The sequence below is a fragment of the Camellia sinensis genome, chromosome 15, assembly GCF_055761805.1.
Source record: "Camellia sinensis isolate YWXY chromosome 15, ASM5576180v1, whole genome shotgun sequence".
In the NCBI taxonomy this organism is placed as follows: Eukaryota; Viridiplantae; Streptophyta; class Magnoliopsida; order Ericales; family Theaceae; genus Camellia; species Camellia sinensis.
In genome coordinates, this window is record NC_138975.1 from 72,233,374 (window position 1) to 72,257,150 (window position 23,777).

A 23,777-nucleotide genomic window follows, 5' to 3' on the forward strand; every position below is an offset into this window, starting at 1 on the left:
AACTAAACTAGTGTCCTCAAAAGGCCATTCTCGGTGTTTGGAAAGTTATTATTTTAATAATTTTTTTTAGTTTTAGATTATTTTAAAAAATTAAAATTTTTTTATTTAAAAATATAATTTAATTTTTTTTATAATTGAATATGATATTTGTAAAAAAATTAAAATGACTATAGATTTGATGTAACATATTATTTGAATTTGTTTTTTTTTTTAAAACTAATTTTGTTTTTTAGTATTTTTTTTTTTAACAAAAAAACAAAAAACCATACTTTTCAAGTCACTTCAAAATTAATTGGTTTATGTATTTTGCTCCACTTTTGTGGTGGGCTGTACCATGTAATAGGCTGACTGTCAGGTGGGGATCCTTCATGCTATAGTTAGTTGCTGTTTTCTTTTCTTTCTTTTGTTCTTTTTTATGCATCACGCTATGCTTGCAAAGTTAGGCTCTTTAGGGCCGTGTTTGGATGTTAAATTTGTGGAGGAAAAAAAAATAATAATTTAACCTATCTTTTCATGAATATAATTTATTTTTTATTTTTTTTGGGTACAAAAAGACAGTTATTATGTTAGTAGTTAGATTATAATAAAAACAAATGTCTCTATAAACTCAAACTTGAAATCTCACTCACCTTGATACCTAAGTGTCCTCTTCATGACCACTTAAGCAATTGCTCAGAGTCACATATAACCAATGCTATAATCTATAATTTATTTGTCTCCTTGTTCCTAAAAATAAATAAATAAATAATATGTGTATATACATATAACGGATGCTTTAAAAAGAGAGTTTTGCTTAAGTCATCGTGAACTTGTAGGGGTGATTGCTAAAATCCACAGCTCGTCCGTTACATGGAGGTGAAACAATCTGCAATTTTCTCCATAGACAAGACAACAAAAGTCTTGGTTTACCAAACCAAACAGCCATTTATGTTCTCATTGATTAGCAAAATAAAGAAGCTAATTTACAATTAGAGGAATAAATTCAAGATCCAAATACAGCCTCAGTCAAATTTCTCGTGGGGTTACTTCCAAGCCACAGCATAAATCAGCTAATGACAATAAATTTGGACAAAAAAGAAAAAAGAAAAAAGAAAAAAGTAAAAGAAAAAGAAAAAGAAAAAGGTTATGAGCCATAAAAAAGAGGAATAAAATAGACAACTGCGAACAAATCAAATCTAAATACATCCAATAATGTTTGACAACTGAGAAAATTCAACTAGTCCTATTTGCTCACTTTTGAACAAGGCATACAGAAATTGTCACAATATCCAAGCCTCCTGTTGAGGCAAAATATGCTTCACTGCTTTAGTACACCCCACAAGAGGAGGCTTCATCACAAAACGGTCACTGAGTATACATTTTGTGATACTGTAGAACCTCCAACTTCCACCATTATCACAAGAGCAGATGTTCATATAGTAGACAAAGCAGCAATAACTTTCACCAAAAGAACCATTTTTTGGTTGTAGAACCTCCGACAACTCCAACAACAGGCTCATCCTTTTTTCTCTTTTCCATTCCCATCTTCAAGGCCTCCAATCTTCTCCTGCAAATGGTTCAACTTAAGCTGGTAGACAATAATCACTGAGGTTCAACTTGAAAAAGAGAGAGGGGGGGAGAGAGAGAGAGAGGTTTAACATCTAATGGTTCATCAAAATGGAGAACTTTTGAGGCTAATATTATTGATGCTGCTATGATACAAAGAAAAAAAAACGTGCTTTACCACTGCCACTCATATACAAAAATATGTGCATCCAAGTGTTATTTTTCTCAGCGTAGCTCAAGTGGTTGTACCTTAGATTTCTAGAGAGAGGTTCGGAGTTCGAGCTTATGAAGAAGCATTGACTGTGTGGTTGTGCTAACCTAACTAACATTCTATAACCAGTGCAAAAAATAAGAATAAATAATTGTTTGCTATTCTCTCTTTTTCCTTCCATTATTTTACAATGTAAACCAGTTGACTCCTAATACTTTGCCATATATATTTAATAGAAATAGAATATGGAGTTTCATGCATCTTGGAAATATTTAACCAATGCAACTGGTTACGATTAGTTTTTCCTCTAACTAATTGAATCATCAGCTTGTAAAGTGAATGGTCAAAATGAATCTTTAAGCCACCTGGAACATAGAAAAGAAAAACAAAAGTGTGCTTAATCAAAATACAAGTGTAAAAATACTTGGTATCTGTGAGGCGACCATGTAAACTCCATCTCTGGCGAAATCCATCCATGCCTTCAATTCCACTGGCCAGAATTAAGCGCCTACAACATTGAAAAAACATAATCACTGTAATTAATTAATCCCACAATCAATCTCAGGGGCTTCTAGAGTTATTTAAAAGAAAAAAAGAAAAGAAAAAGGAATATGTCAAAGATAAACAGGCAAATTCTCTTGTATTTGTTGGTTTTAGAGCCAAATCTTTTAAAAAGCTGATCCCATAACGAGGGAAAGGAAGAATGTGAACATGAACTATAATTTTTCTGTTTTTGTTTTTGTTTTCTTTCTTTCGTTTGCTCTTTCTTTCTTTCTTATTTTTTATTTTATTTTTTTATAGAGTAGCATGGTGGGTAGATTTTATGTCCATTGTAGGAACAACAAAAACGCAAAACAGAAAACAGGAGGAAAACAAAGTCTACAACACGTAGCATATGTTGGAATAGCATTATATTGCCACCTTTAAAAAACTTTCACAATTCATAAACATGTCATATTTCATGCTTGCTTATGAATACTAAATACCTATCCAATGATGTGACTTCTGATTCTAGTTGAGCCGCTCTTTCGTTTGCTTCATCTAAAGGCATAGTTGACCCCAATTTGCGCTCACTATCTTGAAGTCGTTCCCTTAGTTCCTTATCCTAAAGTCAGTTGAACAATCTGAATTAGACAGGTGATAAAATGCAATAGAATGAAGAGACCTCCATTTACAATATATTGACATCGCAACTAACAAGAGTAGTAGAAAATAAATCAACTATTATCTCACCCTTTTCTCTGCACATTGCCGATATAGAGCAATCTCATCCTGACAAAATGGCTCAATATCATTGATTTGCAAACCTATAACATAAAGCCAAAAGGGGCAACAGGAAAAAACATTTAAAGAACAACAAAACTTAATAAACGAGAGAACAAGAACAATAAGGAGAAGGGAAGGAAAAAAGGCAGAACTTACACAAAAATAGGTTCCTCAATATCCCATCACACAAATCAACGCCTTCGAGTACATGAGAGGCAATTTCTGGTGGAATGAGTGGTGATGGAGGCCCCATCATAAGATCATCACCGACCAAAATAGTTTCCTCCATCATTGGTTGCGAATCAACTAAAATCCATGAAAGGGAAACAACTCATAAGTATAATTCTTCCCTAGTTTTAAAGCTTTGTTACATCAAGTAGCCTACAAGATACTCACTAGAGCTCCAAAATACAAAGGTATGATGTGAGGCCTAGGATCTAAAAACATTGACATGTAAGCTTTATGGCACAAGCTCAAGCCACATGTCCATGAAATAATTTGATTTTAACTGATGGTAGAAAAACGGGGGAAAATAATATAGTCGCACCTTTTAATTCCAAATTTGTACCACCAATTAATATTTGATTGATGGGAAACCACAGTTTCAAAAAGATTCTAAAAAATTTAATCATGAAGCAGCATGCATGTTAAATCCCATGTATTGATTTGAGGAACAATAAATCAACACATATGTGAGAGTGTGTGTGTGTGTGTATATAAATATACTCCACCTTTGGTCCTTCAAGAGGGGTAACTCTATTCTTTTCTTCATATAATACACAACACACATGCCAATAATAGAGGAACTTAAAATGTTGAATTCAATGTTCCATGTCCACTCCACACTTTGATAGGTGAGTTGGAAGGAAATCAAATCCTCAAAAGCATTAGCAACAAGAGCTTCTCCACAATCCTCGTGCATTCTAAAACACTCATTGGAACATTTCCTTCTCATATATGTTAAGACATCCATCCAAATTTCTAATTATTTCAGACTAGATTGATCATCCTATTATTTGTCACTTCTATAGCTTATACCACCACTCAAACAATCACAATAGTTGCTAGCTCCCAAAAAACCTAACCCAAGTAAACAGGAGCAATATCTCATAAAAGAGTAAAAATGTTTTTGAATAGAATAGAGCTTCAAAGTTCAATTTAAGGGTTTCAAACAAGGGAATTTAGTTAGCATTTTTTGAACTAGTCTCTTCTGGTCAGTGACGGGTGAGAGCAAAAAAAAAAAAAAAAAATCATTGCAAATGTCAATGAAGATCAAAGAACGGAAATTCAAAATTCATATACATGTAATAGAAAGGCATTTATGCATGTATGTATGTAGGTAGGTAGGTTTCACATACCATCCATGATTGCTTTGTGTTGCTCTGATTAGACGCCCCCAATGTCAAATTCAGTGCTCGATCAGAGTTCTACGATTACAGGTTCAAACAAGAAAATGTGAAAACCAGCCAACCTATCACCAGAAATGAGAGAGAGAGAGAGAGAGAGAGAGAGAGAGTCTCAAACAGACCCTTATTGAATCTTGAAGAACAAAAAGTTTACAAATTCAGTCAGTGTTCTAAGCCCCAGAAGAGGATCACCTGAAGAAACTTGAACAGCCCCAAATCCTTAATTTCGGTGGTCTTTTATTTTGGATGTGTGTCGTTTTGTGCACCCTACCAATGGAAAAAATCTCGCCAGAGGATTGCGTTTCATCAAATAAAAAAAAAAAAACAGACCCAAAACAAAAGGGAAAATTATCACATACGTATGTTTCATATTCTGCATAAATAAAAGGGCACCAAATGATCATAGATTAGTCATCGAACACCCCCAATTGCCCAATGCCAATTGTTTGTCTTCTTGGGCCATCACATAAGACAAATTACACTGTCCACATGTAGGTCTTTGTAATTTGGTAAAAGTTTGGGAGAGATTAGTATAATTTATTCAATTTTTTTTTTTTTTCACTTTTTTAACTTTGTTTTTTAAATATTATGTTGGCAAATGAGTTATTTCTTTTTTAATCATTTTATTAGTATAATTTATTCATTTTTTTTTTCACTTTTTTAGCTTTGTTTTTTAAATATTATGTTGGCAAAGAAGTTATTTATTTTTGAATCTTTTTAACTAAAAAAAAATTGTCAAATAGTGCCACCATCCATTTTGTAAATAAGTTAAATAAATAACGAAAAAAAAAAAAAAAATCCTTCAATGGAAAGACTTGTCTCGGATTAGTTGGTATAGTGGGTTAGACACCAAGTTATCAAAATAAAAAATAAAAATAAAAATAAAAATAAAGAACACACAGACAATTAATGTCTCATACACTCTTATTTTAAAGGTTATAAAGTCGATCATTGTCAAAAATAAAAATTATTTGTTGTAGGTATTATTTTTGCGTGTTTTTTTTAGTAAAGGATTAGAATAAATTGTAGGTTTGTTACCAAACATACCAAAAAATATCATATGTTTGAACAATGAGTTTACACTTAGGCCATGTTTATTTGGGTAGATATGTGTTTGAGATTGGATTAATAGTACAATAAAATTATTAATCCGATATTTGGTTAAAAAATTAAAGTACGAACTAACAATCTATCAGATATAGTATCTCACATATGATGGATTATTCAATCCCACATAAGGAGTGAGATATAAATTAAGAGACAAGTCAAAGTCTTGACTAACTTATCAAATGACTAGATGTATTATGGTTAATATTAGATGTCTCATGTCCTATCCATTCCAATCTCCTTAAAGAAACATCGGATTTGATAATATTTTATTAATCCTTCCTTATAATCCTAACTCAATCCAAACACAAGATATGATATACAATCCAAATGATTCGTAATCTTAGGATTATTAGTTATGGGAATGCTAATCCAACCTAATCCAGTCCGCCCAAATAAACATAACCTTAGGGTCTTAGCTTACAGTCATATAAATTGCATAATAGCCGCGTGATATGTATGGAATTTTGACAATTAACATGATGATTTACAAATTTTGTATACTAATATAACATTTGCTTCACATACAAATTTTTTAGTGAAAAAAATTGTAATTAACAACACAAGGCTGTGCAAACGAGAGATAATTTCTGATGGAATGAGTGGGGATGGCGGCCCCATCTAAGATCATCACTGACCAAAATAATTTCCTCCTTTATTGATTGTGAATCAACTAAAATCCATGAAAGCGAAACAATTCATGAGTACAATTCTTTCATAGTTTTTTTGAGAAATCAAGTAGCCTACAAGATACTCACTAAAGCTCCAAAATGCAAAGGTATGATGTAAGGCCTAGGATCTAAAACCATTGACACGTAAGCTTTAAGGCACAAGCTCAAGCCACATGTCCATGAAATAATTTGATTTTAATCGATGGTAGAAAGATAACAAAAAATAATATAGCAAGACCTTTTTAATTCCAAATTTATATCAATAATTAATATTGATTGATGGGCAACCACAGTTTTAAGAATATTTTAAAAAAATATAGGCCATGCTTGATTTATATTTGTGAAATAATTTTGAAAAATAATTTTTTGTAAAGATTTTACAAAATTTGAAAATTTGTTTGATTGTATGTTTTGAAAATAGTTTTGGAGATTTAGAATTTAGTATGATTTTCTATTTTTATTATTATTACTTTTTAATTTTTTTTTTTTTTTTATAGTTGAATAGATGAATGTGAGAGAAAAAAATGATTGATTGATGTGTAGGATATGAGAGAATGAGAGAGGAGAGAAAAAAAAGTGATTAATTGATATGTAATAGAGAGAAAAATAATTTTGAATTTTTTATTTCAAAATTTTTTGACCAAACAATTTTTTTAATTTTTTTCTCAAAAATTGTCTCTTAAGAGACGAACCAAACAAGGCATTAAGCATTAAGCAACATACATGTTATTGATATCAAGAACCATAAATCAACATATATTTGTGCGCATGTATGTGCATAAATGAACTCAACCTTTTGGTCATTCAAGAGGTCCAACTCTATCCCTTTCTTCATATAATACACAATGCACATACCAATAATAGAGGAACTTAAAATGTTGAATTCTGTGTTCCATGTCCACTTCACACTTTGATAGGTTGTATGGGAAAGAAATAAACCTTCTCGTATAATCCTGTTGACCAAGTCCACTCTCCTCCGTAAGTCGTCGCTTTATCACCTGAAAACACAAACGTGAGCTAGCCGGCGGGTGTGTGCCGGAAACCTCTCTGATGCCTAAGTCAGTAAGCTTGACAAATAGACAAAGCTCTGTGTATTCAGAAAGCAAAGTGGTGTCGTACCTCTTCATAGGTGATGTTTGTGAGCTTTTATAGATTTCGTGTGGCACAATCCTAGTAGGACTTCTACTCCTCCATGCAGAGTCCTCCTAGGATTCTTATTCCTGAAAGATAATGCTTATCCTTCAACACCCCCCTCACTGCTTAAACCAAGTGAGATGGTTTTTACCATGGCCGAACTCCAAGATGACCGAAATAATTATGGCTATGCCAAGCCTCAGAGTAGGCCGAACTAACTCTTCCTTTTACTTTTCGTACGTCGGCTTCTCATGCACAACACACGGCGTGGTTAGGCCGAACTAACAAGTCGCGACCGGTATAACTCCAAGACCGGTCTAACGCAAAGGTACTGTTAGACCGATCTAACTTCGTTCTTACGTCGAACCGGACTAGCTTCGCAGTCTTAGGACCGAACTAACTTCGGAATATCCATACGACCGGAGTGACTTACGTGGCCCCTTTACTTGGCCCTTTATACTGTGGCTCATAATGGCCCATTACCCAGCTCGGCCCAATTTTCACATAAATTACCCTCTCAATTGCCCCTTAATTCCATCTGCCTAGCATGATTGGGATTATTTGTCAACCAACCAAGTTATAATTTTTAAGCCTTTCCAGCCGAGCTAAAAAAAAACCTTTTAGCCTCTCCAGCCGAGCTAAAAACTCTTTACCCTTCCGGCCAAGCTTATTTCACTCCGGGCTTTACTTGTCCGGTCAAAACGTCTCTTCAATCACAGCGACTGTAACGCTTCCCATTCTAATGACACGTGGCACGCTCTGATTGACTGAGGACGGCTGTCACGCCGTCTTCGTACTTCGTGAAATTTGAACAGTCCCGCCCTTTTTTCCCTTTACCTAAAACGAGCCCCTTCATTTTTGCCATTTTTTGTAACTTCTCCTTATCTGAGCTTCTACTGCCTCTCCACTCTTCTAAACTCGTGTTCTTCCCAGCTGCTAGTCTCCCTCCAACTCTTGCCTCTTAATCAGGTTAGCATTTGTACATCTCACTTTGTTTTCGTATTCTGCTTTCTATGTTTTCACAAAACATATTTGTCCAGTCTGTTTTGCTTCTGTACTTTTAGGGGAAAAACTTAACAATAGAACACATGAGTACATGTAATATCCTGTAGAAGACTAGTCTTTGATCCAAAATCATGATGCAACCGAACTAGGATACTGTTTAACCTAGGTAGAAGTCTAGTCAACGTACAACCGGACTAACACTTCATGTTTACACCAGTAGCTTTGAATAAGTCAAAACTTCTTGATAGTCCTTAGCCGAGGTAACCAACCGAACTAAGTTTGCATTTAGCCCACTGAGATACCTAAATCCCAACCGATTTTAGGTCTTTGGGGCTAAACTAGCTTTCTTAGATTTTTAGACCGAACTCAGAAAGCTGCCCCTAGACGATGAACCGGTCTAACAAAATCGTTTCCATAACCGATATATCGAGACGCTTGCCAAGGTCGGGCTAACAAAAACCCTGCTCAAACCAAGCAACCTATCACCTTGCAGAAACCGAGATAGAACCTGTAGTATCCACAAAGCCGAAGTAGGATTTTTTACCTTGCTTTTAATTTGTAGCACGGTCCAATGATCTGTGCTTAACCCCTTTGTTTTCTACTTTGCAGACTTAGGTTGCCTAGGCACTCCTCTGCGCGCTCAACCGAGCTACTGAGCACAATTTTTGGACCGAACTTAACTTATTCGTAATTTATACAATAAATGGGGAAGTATAGGTATCTAGTAGACACTCCGGGCGGCTTAGCCGAATTCAGAAAAGACTACAATATACCTGATGACGTCCACCTGATTTTAGCCGAAAAAGATGTCATTCCTTGGGGTAATGAAGGCTTTGTCCCCTTCACCCTTTTGTCAATTATTGAAACCGGACTGCGATTTCCAGTCCAACCTTTAATTTGCGAGTTTCTTAGGCAAACTAGACTATGCCCTACCCAACTATCCACCAATTCATACCGCATAATAATGGGAATAGCCAAACTAAACCGGCAAGCCGGTCTCAACCTTGGTCTGGCCGAAATCTTTCACCAATACTCCATTGGTTCGAAGGAAGACGGCTGGGTATACTATCTCAGAATACGCCGCCATCGTGAGAAAATAATAAAAAACACACCGGATAAAGACTTAAACGACGACGATTTTTTCTGGGTGTCTGGGAATTTTGAGGATCATCAAGCCCAGATTCCTGGCCGACGTATAAACTGGAAAAAAAGGAGAACCTAGTAAATTTACTTCGGTTTTCTTGCTTGCTATTTTATATTTCGGTTTGTCAATCTTTCAGCCGAACTAACAGTTGTCTTTTTTCGCAGATTCTGCCCACCTTCATTTTTTATACAGCTACCCCAATCTAGCAACTTTGCGCGCCGCACTACGGTATCCAGAACGTAGTTGGGCTAAGCTGTTAAAGTTTGAGCCGACTTACAGATACAGCGGTCACCGAAAAGCGAGAGTGACCGACTTTCTTCTTGAGGAGGCCCCAGAACCGGACCCAACCTTGCCCGAAATCAGACTAATCCCACTAACTGCTGAAGAAGAAATGGCTAAAAAGAACAGAGTAAGGGCACTTCTAACCGAAACTAACAGACCCGAAGTACCGCCACCAAGCCAAACGCAGCCCACCGTTGTGGCCCTCCCTTCTCAACAGCCTTCTTCATCACGTCCCTCTAAGCGCACCCGATCTACCCCGACCAAACAACAGCTTGTGGATGAGGACGAATCAATCCCACCACCAAGTCCCCAACCCATCCTTCAATCGGAGCAACTTGACCGAGCTGACTCCTCCAAATGGGCTCCAATTCTCACTTTTCAAGACCGAGATATCCAGGAGTCTGATTCGGTCGTTGCTGAGAAGGATCACTTGATGGCTTTCAATCTAGCCAAGAGTGTTTGCCTTCCGAAGGATATGGAGCACCACAACAAGCAACTAAACACCGAGCTGAAGGCCATCCGGTCTTCTACAAAATCAATGATCCTGGTAAGTGGCTCTCCCTTTTCTGTCTAATTTTTCCCAACTATCAGTCTGGCTGAAGAGAGTTACTATTCTTTTGCAAGCCATTCAGAAGAACAATATTGCACATAAAAAGGTGCTGGAGCTCCGCAAGACAACAAGGCATGCCATGGCAGATGCCGAGGCCAAGACAGTCGAACTTGAGCGTGCCAAGAAGCAGATAGCCGAGCTACAGTTCGAGAGCGGTCGCTTGACCGGACTTGTTAGATCGGCTGAAGCTGAAAAACAAAAAATTGCGATAACGGTGAAAGATAAATACTTGCGCGAGTTGGCCAAACTCGAAGGTAAAAAAGACGCCGAAATAGCCGATTTGAAGAAGAAGGTCAGTGATGCCAACGCCGCAGGTTTCAAAGAGGCGGAGGGCCTCTATATTCCGCAATGCGAGGGGGCAAAGGATTTATTCTTCAAGTGCGGTTGGAGAAGTGCTGTGGAGCAGCTCGGTTGTGGGCCCGAAACCGAGGTCTATAATGCTCCTCAGTATTTCATTCCGGCCTCACTGGCGGAATATGCTACTTCGGTCCAAGAGCAATTTTTGCAGGATTCAGATGATTCAGACGATGAAAACGAACAAACTGTTATTCCGGTAGTCAACGCGCAAGTCAACGATCAATCAGCTCGGTTGGAGGCAACGGTGGAAGACCTGACTGTTGAGCCATCGACTGATATCGTTCTGCCAGTTGCTACTGAGACGGATCTTCCATCTGTAACCGGCGTTCAAGTTGACATTGATGCCGAAATTGAAGACCTTTTCTCTTGATTTTGTACTTTTTCGTTTTTGCTACTTTTTTACTCTTGTAACCGGGCTACGACCCCTCCTTTGTATTTGCTTCCTGATGAATGAAAATTTTCATGAACTCTTACTTCGGTTGATCTGTATGTTTGTACTGATTTTTCCATGATCTTTTTACTTCCAAACTGTTATCTCGGTTTTTGCTGGTCAAACTAACTATGCTTACCAGCCAACCACTCCTTAGTCGACATAATTACTTCGGCTGAGGAGTACACAGAGTTGGTTTAATCCAGCCAACCACTTCTTCAGCCATGCCCTTCCTTCGGCTGAAGAGTACAAAGAGTTGGTTTAATCCAGCCAACCACTCTTCAGCCATACCCTTACTTCGGCTGAGGAGTACAAAGAGTTGATTTAATCCAGCCAACCACTCTTCAGCCATACCCTTACTTCGGCTGAAGAGTACAAAGAGTTGGTTTAATCCAGCCAACCACTCTTCAGCCATACCCTTACTTCGGCTGAGGAGTACTCAGAGTTGGTTTAATCTAGCCAACCACTTCTTCAGCCATGCCCTTACTTCGGCTAAAAAGTACCAAGAGTTGGTTTAATCCAGCCAACCACTCTTCAGCCATACCCTTACTTCGGTTGAAAAGTACAAAGAGTTGGTTTAATCCAGCCAACCTCTAAGTTAGTTTTTTCCAGCCAACTTAGAATAATGTTTGGTTATTCCGACCAAACGTCCTGCAGCCTGGATCCTTATCCTGGGCTTAGGAAGAGTGTTGGTTTAATCCAGCCAACCACTCTTCTGCCATACCCTTACTTCGGCTGAAGAGTACAAAAGAGTTGGTTTAATCCAGCCAACTACTCTTCAGTCATATCCTTACTTCGGCTGAAGAGTACAAAGAGTTGGTTTAATCCCGCCAACCTCTAAGTTAGTTTTTTCCAGCCAACTTAGAATAATGTTTGGTTATTCTGACCAAACGTCCTGCAGCCTGGATCTTTATCCTGGGCTTAGGAAGGGTGTTGGTTTAATCCAGTCAACCTCTAAGTTAGTTTTTTCAGCCAGCTTAGAATAATGTTTGGTTATTCCGACTAAACGTCCTGCAGCCTGGATCCTTATCCTGGGCTTAGGACGGGTGTTGGTTTAATCCAACCAACCTCGAAGCTAGTTTTTTCAGCCAACTTAGAATAATGTTTGGTTATTCTGACCAAACGTCCTGCAGCCTGGATCCTTATCCTGGGCTTAGGAAGGGTGTTGGTTTAATCCAGCCAACCTCTAAGTTAGTTTTTTCAGCCAGCTTAGAATAATGTTTGGTTATTCCGACCAAACGTCCTGCAGCCTGGATCCTTATCCTAGGTTTAGGAAGGGTGTTGGTTTAATCCAGCCAACCTCTAAGCTAGTTTTTTCAGCCAACTTAGAATAATGTTTGGTTATTCCAACCAAACGTCCTGCAGCCTGGATCCTTATCCTGGGTTTAGGAAGGGTGTTGGTTTAATTCAGCCAACCTCTAAGCTAGTTTTTTCAGCCAACTTAGAATAATGTTTGGTTATTCCGACCAAACGTCCTACAGCCTGGATCCTTATCCTGGGCTTAGGAAGGGTGTTGGTTTAATCCAGCCAACCTCTAAGTTAGTTTTTCCAGCTAACTTAGAATAAAATGTTTGCAATATTCCTAGCTTCACTAAAGCTAACTTTTACAGAGAACAACTCATGCTGAAAAGAATCGATTGTTTTATTGAAGAAAAAGAAATTACACATGTTTGAAAAGAAGAATGCTAAAAATAAAATAACTTGAGATTGGCCGTGTTCCATGGCCTAGGGATTTCTTTGCCGTCCTTGCCTTCTAGGTGGTATGCCCCTTTGCCTGCTAACCCAACCACTTTGTAAGGACCTTCCCAATTTGGCCCTAGCTTGCCATCTCCTGGTATCAAGGTGTTTCCCATCACTTTGCGTAGTACCCAATCTCCGATTTTGAATTGTCTTGGATGCACCATTTTGTTGTATTTCCTAGATAACTCTTGTTGATACGAGGCAATGTGGATTAGTGCTTTTTCTCTTCTTTCTTCGGCGAGGTCGAGCTCAAATGTTATGGCCTCTCCATTTAAATCGGGATCAAAATTTTCGTTTCGAATTGTGGGGAGGCCAATTTCCAGTGGGATTACTGCTTCCATTCCATAGGCTAAGGAGAATAGTGTTTCTCCTGTTGATCGTCGCGGTGTGGTGCGGTAAGCCCATAACACATGAGGAAGTTCTTCTGCCCATTTTCCTTTGGCTTTCTCCAACCTTTTCTTCAACCCATCCAAGACTACTTTGTTTGAAGCTTCTACCTGTCCATTTGCTTGGGGATATGCCGGTGTAGAATTATAGAACTCTATTTTGTATTCTTCACAAAAACCTCTGAAGATTCTGCCGTCGAACTGAGTGCCATTGTCTGAGATAAGGGCTTTTGGTATGCCAAACCGAGTGATAATGTTTTGCCAGACGAATTTCTTCACATCTCTTTCCTTGATCGATGCCAATGCTTCTGCTTCCACCCACTTTGTGAAGTAGTTTGTTGCTGCGAGAAAGAACTTTTTGTTGTCGGGTGCTGTCGGAAGTGGTCCTACTATGTCCAAGCTCCACATTGCGAAGGGCCATGGGCTAGTAAATGGTAGGAGTTCTCTTGCTGGTTGATGTATTTGGTGTGCGAATTTCTGGCATTTCTCACATCTCTTCACATATTTCTCTGAGTCTGCCTGCATGTATGGCCACCAGTATCCTTGTGAAATGGCCCTGTAGGCTAGCGATCTTCCTCCTTTATGGCTTCCGCACACCCCTTCGTGTATCTCGTACAAGAATGCTTCCACTTTGCTGAGGTGGACACACTTTAGATAGGATCCTGAGAACGATTTTTTGTATAATGCCAAAGATGGGGAGAGCCAAAATCGCTGTGACTTTGCTCTAATTTTGTTGGCTTCTTTCTTTTCTTCCGGTAGGACGCCGTCTTTCAAGAATAGTATGATGGGATCCATCCATGAGGGGCCTAGTTCTGTGCAACATACCTCTTCTGCTTCGGAGTCCTCAATGCTTGGTCTAGGTAGGTAGTCGATCAGTAGCAGATGAGGGATGGAGGTGTCTGCCATTGAGGCGAAGCCTGCTAGTTCCTCTGCTCTGCTGTTTTCCTCCCTGCCGATTTGCTCTATCCTTACTACTTCGAATTTCTTGATCTCTGTTCTGACCAATTCTTGGTACTTGGCCATCCTATCATCCTTTGCTTCATAGTCGCCAGAAATTTGGTTTACCACCAACTGTGAGTCGCTGTAGACCATTAATTCGGTGGCCTTCATGCGGTATGCTGATTTGAGTCCTGCTAGAAGTGCTTCATATTCTGCTTTTTTGTTTGATGCTGGGAAGCCAAGGTTGATTGCTTGCTCCACAACCAGGTCGTCTGGTGAGATGAGGACTATGCCAAGTCCTGCACCATGCCGGTTGGATGCTCCATCCACAAAGAGCTTCCACATCTCACCGACGAACAACTTCCAGCAAATGGATGGGTCAGATGATGTTGTGGGATCAAGAATGTCGCTGGTGTTTTCTTCAAGGTCCATGTTTGCTGTTTGCCCCTCGCTATCTGATTGTACCAAGTCTTTATTTGTAGTATGGTTTGCTTCTTCCTTGCTGTCTATAGTCTGGCCTGCCTTAGGATCTGACTGAGTACCTTCTGCTAGGGGTTGCGCTATTCCGGCGTCAACTTCCATCCCTAGTTCGGTTGTGTCAGTTAGGTCGACTGGGCAGATGTGATGACTTCCTGGAGTAAATTCTGCGACAAAGTCTGCCAAAGATTGGGCCTTTACTGCGGTTCTAGGTTGGAACTTGACGTTGAATTGTCCCAGCTCTACTGCCCACTTCAAAATTCGCCCAGAAAAGTTCGCCCTCTCAAACAAAGCTTTTAGTGGAAAGGCTATGAGGACAACTACGGTGTGGGCGTGAAAGTAGTGTGCCAATTTCCTGGAGGCCATCATTAAGGCCAATGCAAGTTTTTCTAATGGCAAGTACCTTGTTTCGGCTCCCAGTAATGTCTTGCTGACATAATAGATGGGCAGGTGTTGAATTCCTTCTATACGGACCAATACTGCGCTAATTGCGTGCTGAGAGACAGCAAGGTATAGGAAGAGTTCTTCTCCTGGTATTGGAGTGACCAACAATGGTGGAGAGGACATGTATTCTTTCAGGCTTTCCAGAGCTTGGTCGCATTCTTCGTCCTATTCAAACTTGGCTTTTAAAGCTTGAAAGAATGGTCGTAGTTTGTCTGACGATCGACTGATGAATCGGTTGAGTACAGCTGCCATGCCGGTGAGATGCTGCACTTCTTTTACTGAGTTTGGTCGCTCCAAGTCCTGGATTGCCTTGATCTGGGAGGGGTCCGCTTCTATACCCCGGTTAGTCACAAGGAAGCCCAAGAATATGCCTGATCCTACTCCGAAAGCGCATTTTGATGCATTGAGGCGTAATTTGTGCTTCTTTAGGATCTGAAACATCTCGCCTAGGTCCTTGAGATGGTCATTCTCATCCTTGCTTTTGACCACCATGTCGTCGATGTAAGCTTCCACTGTTCTGCCTAACAACGGTTCAAACATCTTGGTGACCATCCGTTGGAACGTTGCCCCTGCATTCTTTAGGCCAAAGGGCATGACCTTGTAATAGTATAGTCCTCTGGGAGTTGTAAAGGATGTGACCTCCTGGTCTGGTTCATACATGGCGATTTGATGGTAGCCTCTGTATGCATCCAGAAAGCTAAGTCGGTTGTGCCTTGCCGTTAGGTCGACCAGTTGATCTATCCGTGGTAGAGGAAAGCTGTCTTTTGGGCACGCCTTGTTGATTGTTTTGTAGTCGATGCAGACACGCCACTTGCCATTCTTCTTTGGCACTACGACTGTGTTGGAGATCCATCTTGGGTAGTGCACTTCTCTGATCGCTCCTGCCTCCAGTAGGTTTCCTACTTCTTCCGCCACTATCTCGGCGTGATGGAGTGCCGATCTGCGTATGCGCTGAATGACTGGTCTGGCGGATGGGTGGACATTGAGTTGGTGACAGATGAAGTTTGGATCAATACCTGGCATGTCGTAGGGTGTCCAGGCGAACACTTCGATGCTAGAGGTTAAGAATTCTAAGACCTCTAATCTCTCAGTGCTGGACAACGACGAACCAAGCAAAAAGAACTTATCCGGGTTCTTTTCATCTATTTTTACCTCCACCAAGTCCTCCACTGCTTTCTGATCTACCGCTTTGCCGACATCTGCAAATAGCTCATTACTCTCAGGTTCTTCTACCGAATGAACGTATCCTTTGGCAGCGCGGCTGCCATTCACCGTGACGAAGCATTGCTTCGACATGATCTGATCTCCATAGACTTCTTCGATTACACCGGTGTCGTTGGGAAACCGCATTACTTGGTGGTAGGATGACGCCACCAATCGCATGGCATGCAGCCATGTTCTACCCAAGATGATGTTGTAAGTGGAGGGGACCTTCAATACCCAGAACTCCACTTGTTTCGTCGCGCTTCCTGCTCTAACTGGAAGAATTATTTTGCCGACGGGCCATTCTGGCATAGAATTGAATCCAATTAGGGGTGATACAGCAGGCGCCAAGTCTTTGTCTTGTAGCTTCAGTTGTTTAAATGTTTCATAGTACATGATTTCACATGAACTACCTTGGTCAATCAGAATCCGCTTGACGTCAAAATCCTTGACTCAGAGTGTGACGACTAGGGCATCATTGTGAGGGAAATATATTCGTTCTAAGTCTTTATCAGAAAAAGACATGACGTTTGCTGCCTCTGTCTTCCCCTTTTTGGTGGCTGGTTGGGCGCTTAGCACCTCTCTTAAATGTTCAGCCTTTTTGATTGATCCTCTGAGCTCGCATACACGCTCAGGTTCAAAGACTCCATGTATTACATTGATAATGCCTTGAGGCGGGGCGTCGATTGGCATCCCATTGGGGTTATTGTGATCCTGGGGGGCTGGTTGCGTTCCTCCTTCAATGTACTTATCCAAGTGTCCTGCTGCCACCAATTCCTCCAGGTGTTGCCTCAATAGTGTGCAATTCTCAGTGCGGTGTCCCTTTTCTTTATGGAAGGTGCACCGTGATCTTTCGTCATAGTCCTTCTGAGCTTCTCCTAGCTTGGCTGGCCACTTGACAAAAGGCTCATCTCTTATTTCGCTCAGAATCCGATATATCGGTTTCTTGAACACCGTGGTTATGGCAGTACGGATTCTCAACCATCTTTTATCCGGATCTTCTCCGTTATCCCGTCTGCCACGTTCGTTTCTGTTACTTCGATCTACCGTGTTGACCTTTGCTAAGGTCCTCTTTTCTGGTACTGTGGTCGCGCCAGATTTTGCTTTGGCACGTGCGCCATCCTCTTTTACCCTAATGTGCTAATGCACTCTTTCCATCAGGGCTTCCATGGTGAGGGGTGGCGTCATGGTGATCGAGTCCCTTAGTCTGTTCCCGACTGGAAGGCCTCTTTTATACTGTGCAATGGCGAGATTGGTGGGGCAGTCCCCAATCTGATTGAATGTCTCCCAGTAGCGACTATTGTAGGATCTTAGGGTCTCTTTATCGCCCATGTTGATGGAGAGTAGCTGGTCGATCTCCACCGGGGTTTTAGTGTTTGTTCGGAACCTTGTTACGAACGCCTCTGCCAATTGTGCCCAGGAGGCTATGCTGCCCTCTGGAAGTTTCTCGAACCAAGTCAAGCCTAGGTCGCCAAGGCTTGATGGGAAGAGTATACACATTAAGGCTTCATTTTGCCTGTACACGGCCATGACCTGGCGAAAGTGGCTCAAGTGTGAGTAGGGGTCCGTCTTCCCTTCATATGTAGTGAATTTGGGCTGAAGGAAGCCTGATGGTAGGGGCGCGCTTTCAATCGTCGGAACAAACGGCGAAGTCTGTAGCCTTGCTAATGCTTTGTCCGTTGGTTCGTAGGCAGGGCGCGGTATTGGCATTCCAATCTCGACGCTTCCATGCGTCCGAGGAGCCAACCGTTGTAAGGCCGAAACTCTGTGTGGATCCCTTGCCCTGGCATCCTCCTTGCATCGTGCCTTTTCTTCGAGCACGGTTCGTAAGTCGGATGTTCTGGGTAATTCCGTCTGTCTAGATCTGGTTTGGTGCGAATGCGAGGGCCAATACGTGCTTTCTTCAGTGTATGATCTTTCAGATCTCGTCCTCTCAGACCTGGAGTGACGAGTTCTGGAAGACCAGGATTGAGTATCGCCTGTCCTGAGGCTTCTACTTTCCCCTTGCGAGGGTGTGGTATTCCTACTACGATTTTCTGAGTGGCGAGGGGGCGTCTTGTTTTTGCGCCCCTCTCCTGTCGCCACTTCTTTGTTCTTCATCTGGCGCTTCAAGGCCTCCATGTCCGCCGCCATCTTCCTTATCAATCCGTCTTGCTCTTTTACGCGGTCCTCCAGAATTTGAGGATCAATCCTTCGCCTTTGCCTGTCAAGACTTTGCGAACGAGAGCGATGGGGGCTGTTATTCCGCCTCCCCCTGGTATCTCTCCTGGTGTTATGTCGTTGGGGCTCCAAATCTTCCATGGGAGGGATAGAAGGTAGTCCTTCATGCCTTGCGCCCCCATCTGGAGTTTGTCCGTCGATGGCGGACTGTGGCAATTCTTCAATGTGCGCCATTGTCTCTGAAGAGGAGGAGCTTAATCAAGAGGCTTTGTTCTGTCTGTAGTTCTCACAGACGGCGCCAATTGTACGGGAAAGAAATAAACCTTCTCGTATAATCCTGTTGACCAAGTCCACTCTCCTCCGTAAGTCGTCGCTTTATCACCTGAAAACACAAACGTGAGCTAGCCGGCGGGTGTGTGCCGGAAACCTCTCCGATGCCTAAGTCAGTAAGCTTGACAAATAGACAAAGCTCTGTGTATTCAGAAAGCAAAGTGGTGTCGTACCTCTTCATAGGTGATGTTTGTAAGCTTTTATAGATTTCGTGTGGCACAATCCTAGTAGGACTTCTACTCCTCCATGCAGAGTCCTCCTAGGATTCTTACTCCTAAAAGATTATGCTTATCCTTCAACACCCCCCTCACTGCTTGAACCAAGTGAGATGGTTTTTACCATGGCCAAACTCCAAGATGACCGAAATAATTATGGCTATGCCAAGCCTCAGAGTAGGCCGAACTAACTCTTCCTTTTACTTCTTGTACGTCGGCTTCTCATACACAACACACGGCGTGGTTAGGCCGAACTAACAAGTCGCGACCGGTATAACTCCAAGACCGGTCTAACGCAAAGGTACTGTTAGACCGATCTAACTTCGTTCTTACGTCAGACCGGACTAGCTTCACAGTCTTAGGACCGGGCTAACTTCGGAATATCCATACGATCGGGGTGACTTACGTGGCCCCTTTACTTGGCCCTTTATACTGTGGCTCATAATGGCCCATTACCCAGCTCGGCCCAATTTTCACATAAATTACCCTCATATAGGTGATTTGGAAAGAAATCAAATTATCAAAGCATTATCAACAAGAGCTTCTCCACAATCCTTGTGCATTCCAAAATATTCCTTGGAACATTTCTTTCTCATATATGCAAAGACATCCATCCAAATTTATAATTATTCAGCCTAGATTGATCATCCTATTATTTGTCACTTCTATAGCTTATTCCACCAATCAATCACAATGGTTACCTAACCCAAGTAAATAGAGAAGCATTCTCTCAGAAAAGAGTTGTTCTTGTTCACCACTATAAAATGTTTTGAATAGAATAGAGTTTCAAAGTTCAAACCAAGGGTTTTAAACAAGGGTGCTTAGTGTGTTTGTTTAAACGGATTGGATAAGGGGAGATTGTAATCCATCGGATTGTTAGTCCCGGGATACATTGTTCCCAGACTATTTGGTTGGATTGGATTTGTATCCTATATTTGTTTAGTCATGGGATTAGATGTCTGGATTGGACTATTGTTAGTGAATCCAATGTTCAAAAAACTATTTTACTCTTGTAATTTATAATTTATAATTTAATAACACTAAAAAAAATTAATTTATAAGGCCATAATTTTTAATTTATTATTTTCAATTAAATTAAATTTATAATTTATAATTTATATTTTTTATTTAATATATAATTTTAAATTAACGACAATAAAAAATAATTTTATTTAATATATAAATAAAATTTTCAACAACACAAAAAAAATTTAATTTATATGACCATAATTTATAATTTATTATTTTTAAATAAATTTAATTTATAATTTATATTTTTTATTTAATAAATAATTTTAAATTAATAGCACTAAAAAATAATTTTATTTAATATGTAAATTTAATTTTTTAACAACACTAAAAAAATTTAATTTATAAGACCATAATTTTTAATTTATTATTTTTAATTAAATTAAATTTATAATTTATAATTTATAATTAAAATTTTTTATTTAATATATAATTTTAAATTAACAACACTAAAAAAATAATTTATAAATGTTCAAAAAATTAACAACACTAGATTGTGCATGAGAATACTATCTTCGGATAATGGAGAATCTTGTGGTTGACTCCATTTTTGTGTTTTGAAAGCTTTCACTTCATCAGCTTGCATAACCAAATCTAGAGGAAGATCTGGCAAATTTCTTTTTGCCAAATTGTTGAGAAAATCTTCTGTTTCACTCTGTTGTGTAGTAGTTCTTGTATATGAAATTGGTTTCATAGTAACAAATAGTCTTCTTCTATCAGTTACCATGAAACGCAATTCACTGCAACCTTTTATGATTTGTGCCACTTGGGACAACAATATTAGGTTGTCTACCCAATAATGTTCAGGACATAAGACATTAATTAGTTCATAAGGATTAATGACCTCTCCCTTTGAATTTATTAATGGTCCTTCATGAGCCAATTCTGATTCTTCAGTCTTTTTTAAGTACCAACGCCATCCAATGCTGCTGGCAATCAAAAAAGTGAAATATTTGCTCCATTTGTAATTTTTTATTACTGTGTGAGTAATTTTCTGACCACATTGCCCACCTAATAATCAGCTGGAGAGCACCGGCAGAATAGATGGTTTTAGCAAACCTGTAACAGAAAGAAAAGGCTCCGGCGGTGGTTCTTCCACCCGGGGGCACTCCGACGATCAAGTCAGTATATCTCTCAAAGATAATCAAGTGCTAAACTTATTATTCAAAGTATAAAGTTGCGTACCTTAGACCCACAGGGGTGCCTCTCTTTTATAGTTTACTCAATCCAAGTCCTACTAGAAGCCTGACTTCTTTAGATTCCAATTCAGTGCTTACTTTGGATTCCTGAAGAGATAAGGATAAACTCCCTAAAAGTATTATCCTTATCTTAGCTAAGTCTCCTCTTTACTCTAGGACTCCTGTCCCTTATCTTTTATCCATTTATCTCGGATTCCGATATCTTCAGAGATAACCTCGGCCTTGCCGAGATAACCTCGGCGTCACAACCTGGACACGTGGCATCTCGACTGACACGTCGGCGTCACCTTGCCACGTGTTGGTATTTAGAAAATACATCCCCACAACTGCCCCCTAGGTTCTATTATCTCGGTATTCTGAGGTGATGGAACCTATATCTATATTTTCCTTCCAGTACCTCGGCGTAAGAACTCTTCAGCCAAGATCATTCATGTCAAGTCAATATGTCTCGTTTTTCAAAAACAAGAACTCAAATGAACTTTCTCACGCGCATGAGCTGTCATGCATCACTTCTCAACCGTTTCCTGCACATGTTTCATCTTTATTGGCCCGTGCCTGTGACGAGCTTGTAAGCCGTCTTAATCTGTCTGTGCCGTCTGACGTATGCGATGTTCTAGGCGTATTAATTGCTCTATTTTGCCGCCGTTTCAAGTTTTTAACAAAACTTTGTTTTTTTCCCTCTTTCTTTCCTTACCTTTGTATTTGATTTATTTGCTTTTCTCTCTCTAAAACTTGTTCTTTCGAATCCGCCATTGCTGAAGCTCCAAGCTCTGCATTTGTCTTCCTGGTGGAACTTTCATCGTTCTGCTACATCTGTAACTACCGACTGACTTCGGCAGTCCTCACATCGGCTTCATTTTTTCTGGTAAGCAACTGTTCCTTCTGTTTTCAATTCTTGACCATTTCTGGAATCTCCTGTTATTACTGCCTTGCTCAAACATTTAATTTGTTGGATTATTTATCCAGATACGTCTATTCCACGATTTTGTTCATGTCTTGAACACTTGCACTGTTTCACCACTTCACTGTATTTTTGCCACTGATCTTGGTCCTTTATTTCTCGTATTCTTCATGTTCTTGATAACCCATCCCTGTTCTTGATTCTAAAACTTCGCCTTTGTTTTCTGTTTTTTGTGTCCTTGCCAGATCTCTACCTTCAATTTTTGCTTTCAATCTTTGCCTTCATAGATTTAGGTTTGGGATTTGTGTATAGAACCTATCAATTCTTAGGAAAAAACTGAAATAATCCTTACCAGAATATACCTAGAGTTTCGCCGAGGTTCCAATAACCCTTTAAGAACATCTTCTTTTGGTAATCAAATTTCTTTACGCCGAAATCATGGGTATGTGGAGACATAGGGTAAATACCCAAACCAAACTCGAATACTTTAGGGAAGAGTTCTCCATTCCAGCCGATGTTCACCTTAGGCTAGCTGGGAATGACGATTCCATCATGCCTACAGACAATACGATGCCCTTTCCTATTGTAGCCTTTACTGAATGTGGACTCCAACTTCCACTTAATCCCCTTTTTCGCGAAGTTCTCCACCACTATAGGTTGAACCCCATGCAACTTACCATCAACTCCTATCGAGTGATTAATGGTATCATAGCACTAGCTAGGCAGGAGAACGTTAGGATCACCCTTGCCGATATCTAATATTGTTATACCATGTGCGCCCTAAGCTTAAAAGAAAAAGGTTTCGTCTATTACCTCAAGCCGAGGTCCACCAAGTTCAAAATCGTAGCCGACCTCCCACACTCCAACAAGGGGGATGGAGATGACTACTTCATTGCCTCTGGAAATTGGGAGTTTGCCCCAGACGAGGATGTCCATCTATACCCTCTTCCTCGAACAGTTAAAGAGGGCAAGGGTAAGAGCCTAGCGTCAATACTTAGTTGTTTCTGTTCAAGTCTTCAATACTTTGTCTGTTTCTAATGTCTTGTTCTTCTTGTAGATGTTCGCAAGCCACCAAAGGATTTTTGCCAGTCCTACTTTCTAGGCAAAGACTTAAAGAGGCTCCTAGATCTGCCAATCCAAAAGCGCAAGGCTCCATTGTTACTGAATTTTATTCCGACGTACAAGTCCACACTGCCCGACGTCCCGAAAAGAAAGAAGAAGAGCTTATCTCCTCCCTCTGCTACCACTCTACAAACTGCATCAACATCTCGGACTGACCAAGGGTCAACCTCTGATCCAGCCGATCAACCATCCACTTCAGCCCTATAGTTAATCCCAATATCGGAAAGAAAACGTCGGCGACGACTTGTCAAAACTGCTGAGATGGGTTGCCCGAAGCCTGTTGCCCAAGATCTCCTAGCCGACCTTCCTACGGACGTTGACGCTCAGCCGACGCAAACCATGCCCCCACCAAAGCTGAAGAGAACCAAGAAAGCCCAGCCAAAGACTAAAGTGACTCAGGTTGAATCTGAGGACACTTTACCTATATCCAAACTGGCTGAGAGTGAGAAGACGCCTTCCGTTCC

At 40.2% G+C, this 23,777-nt stretch overlaps 1 protein-coding gene across 4 annotated transcripts; it reads right to left on the reverse strand.

The window, feature by feature from the left end:
- Positions 1–904: 904 nt before the first annotated feature.
- On the reverse strand, positions 905–5,226 carry LOC114315583 (uncharacterized). Of its 4 annotated transcripts, none has more exons than XM_082909631.1 (7): positions 4,621–5,226; positions 4,381–4,449; positions 3,179–3,328; positions 2,990–3,063; positions 2,743–2,861; positions 2,181–2,264; positions 905–1,546 (listed from the first exon to the last, which is right to left on the reverse strand). In XM_082909631.1, exons 2-7 carry the CDS (start codon positions 4,385–4,387, stop codon positions 1,441–1,443), a joined length of 540 nt encoding a protein of 179 aa, XP_082765757.1. In that variant the 5' UTR covers positions 4,388–4,449; positions 4,621–5,226; the 3' UTR covers positions 905–1,440. The 4 variants fall into 4 exon arrangements, with proteins under 4 accessions (XP_082765757.1, XP_028117991.2, XP_082765756.1 ...); XM_028262190.2 differs by having other exon boundaries at positions 4,551–4,844; XM_082909630.1 differs by having other exon boundaries at positions 4,381–4,493; positions 4,621–4,748.
- Between the last annotated feature and the right edge of the window lie 18,551 nt (positions 5,227–23,777).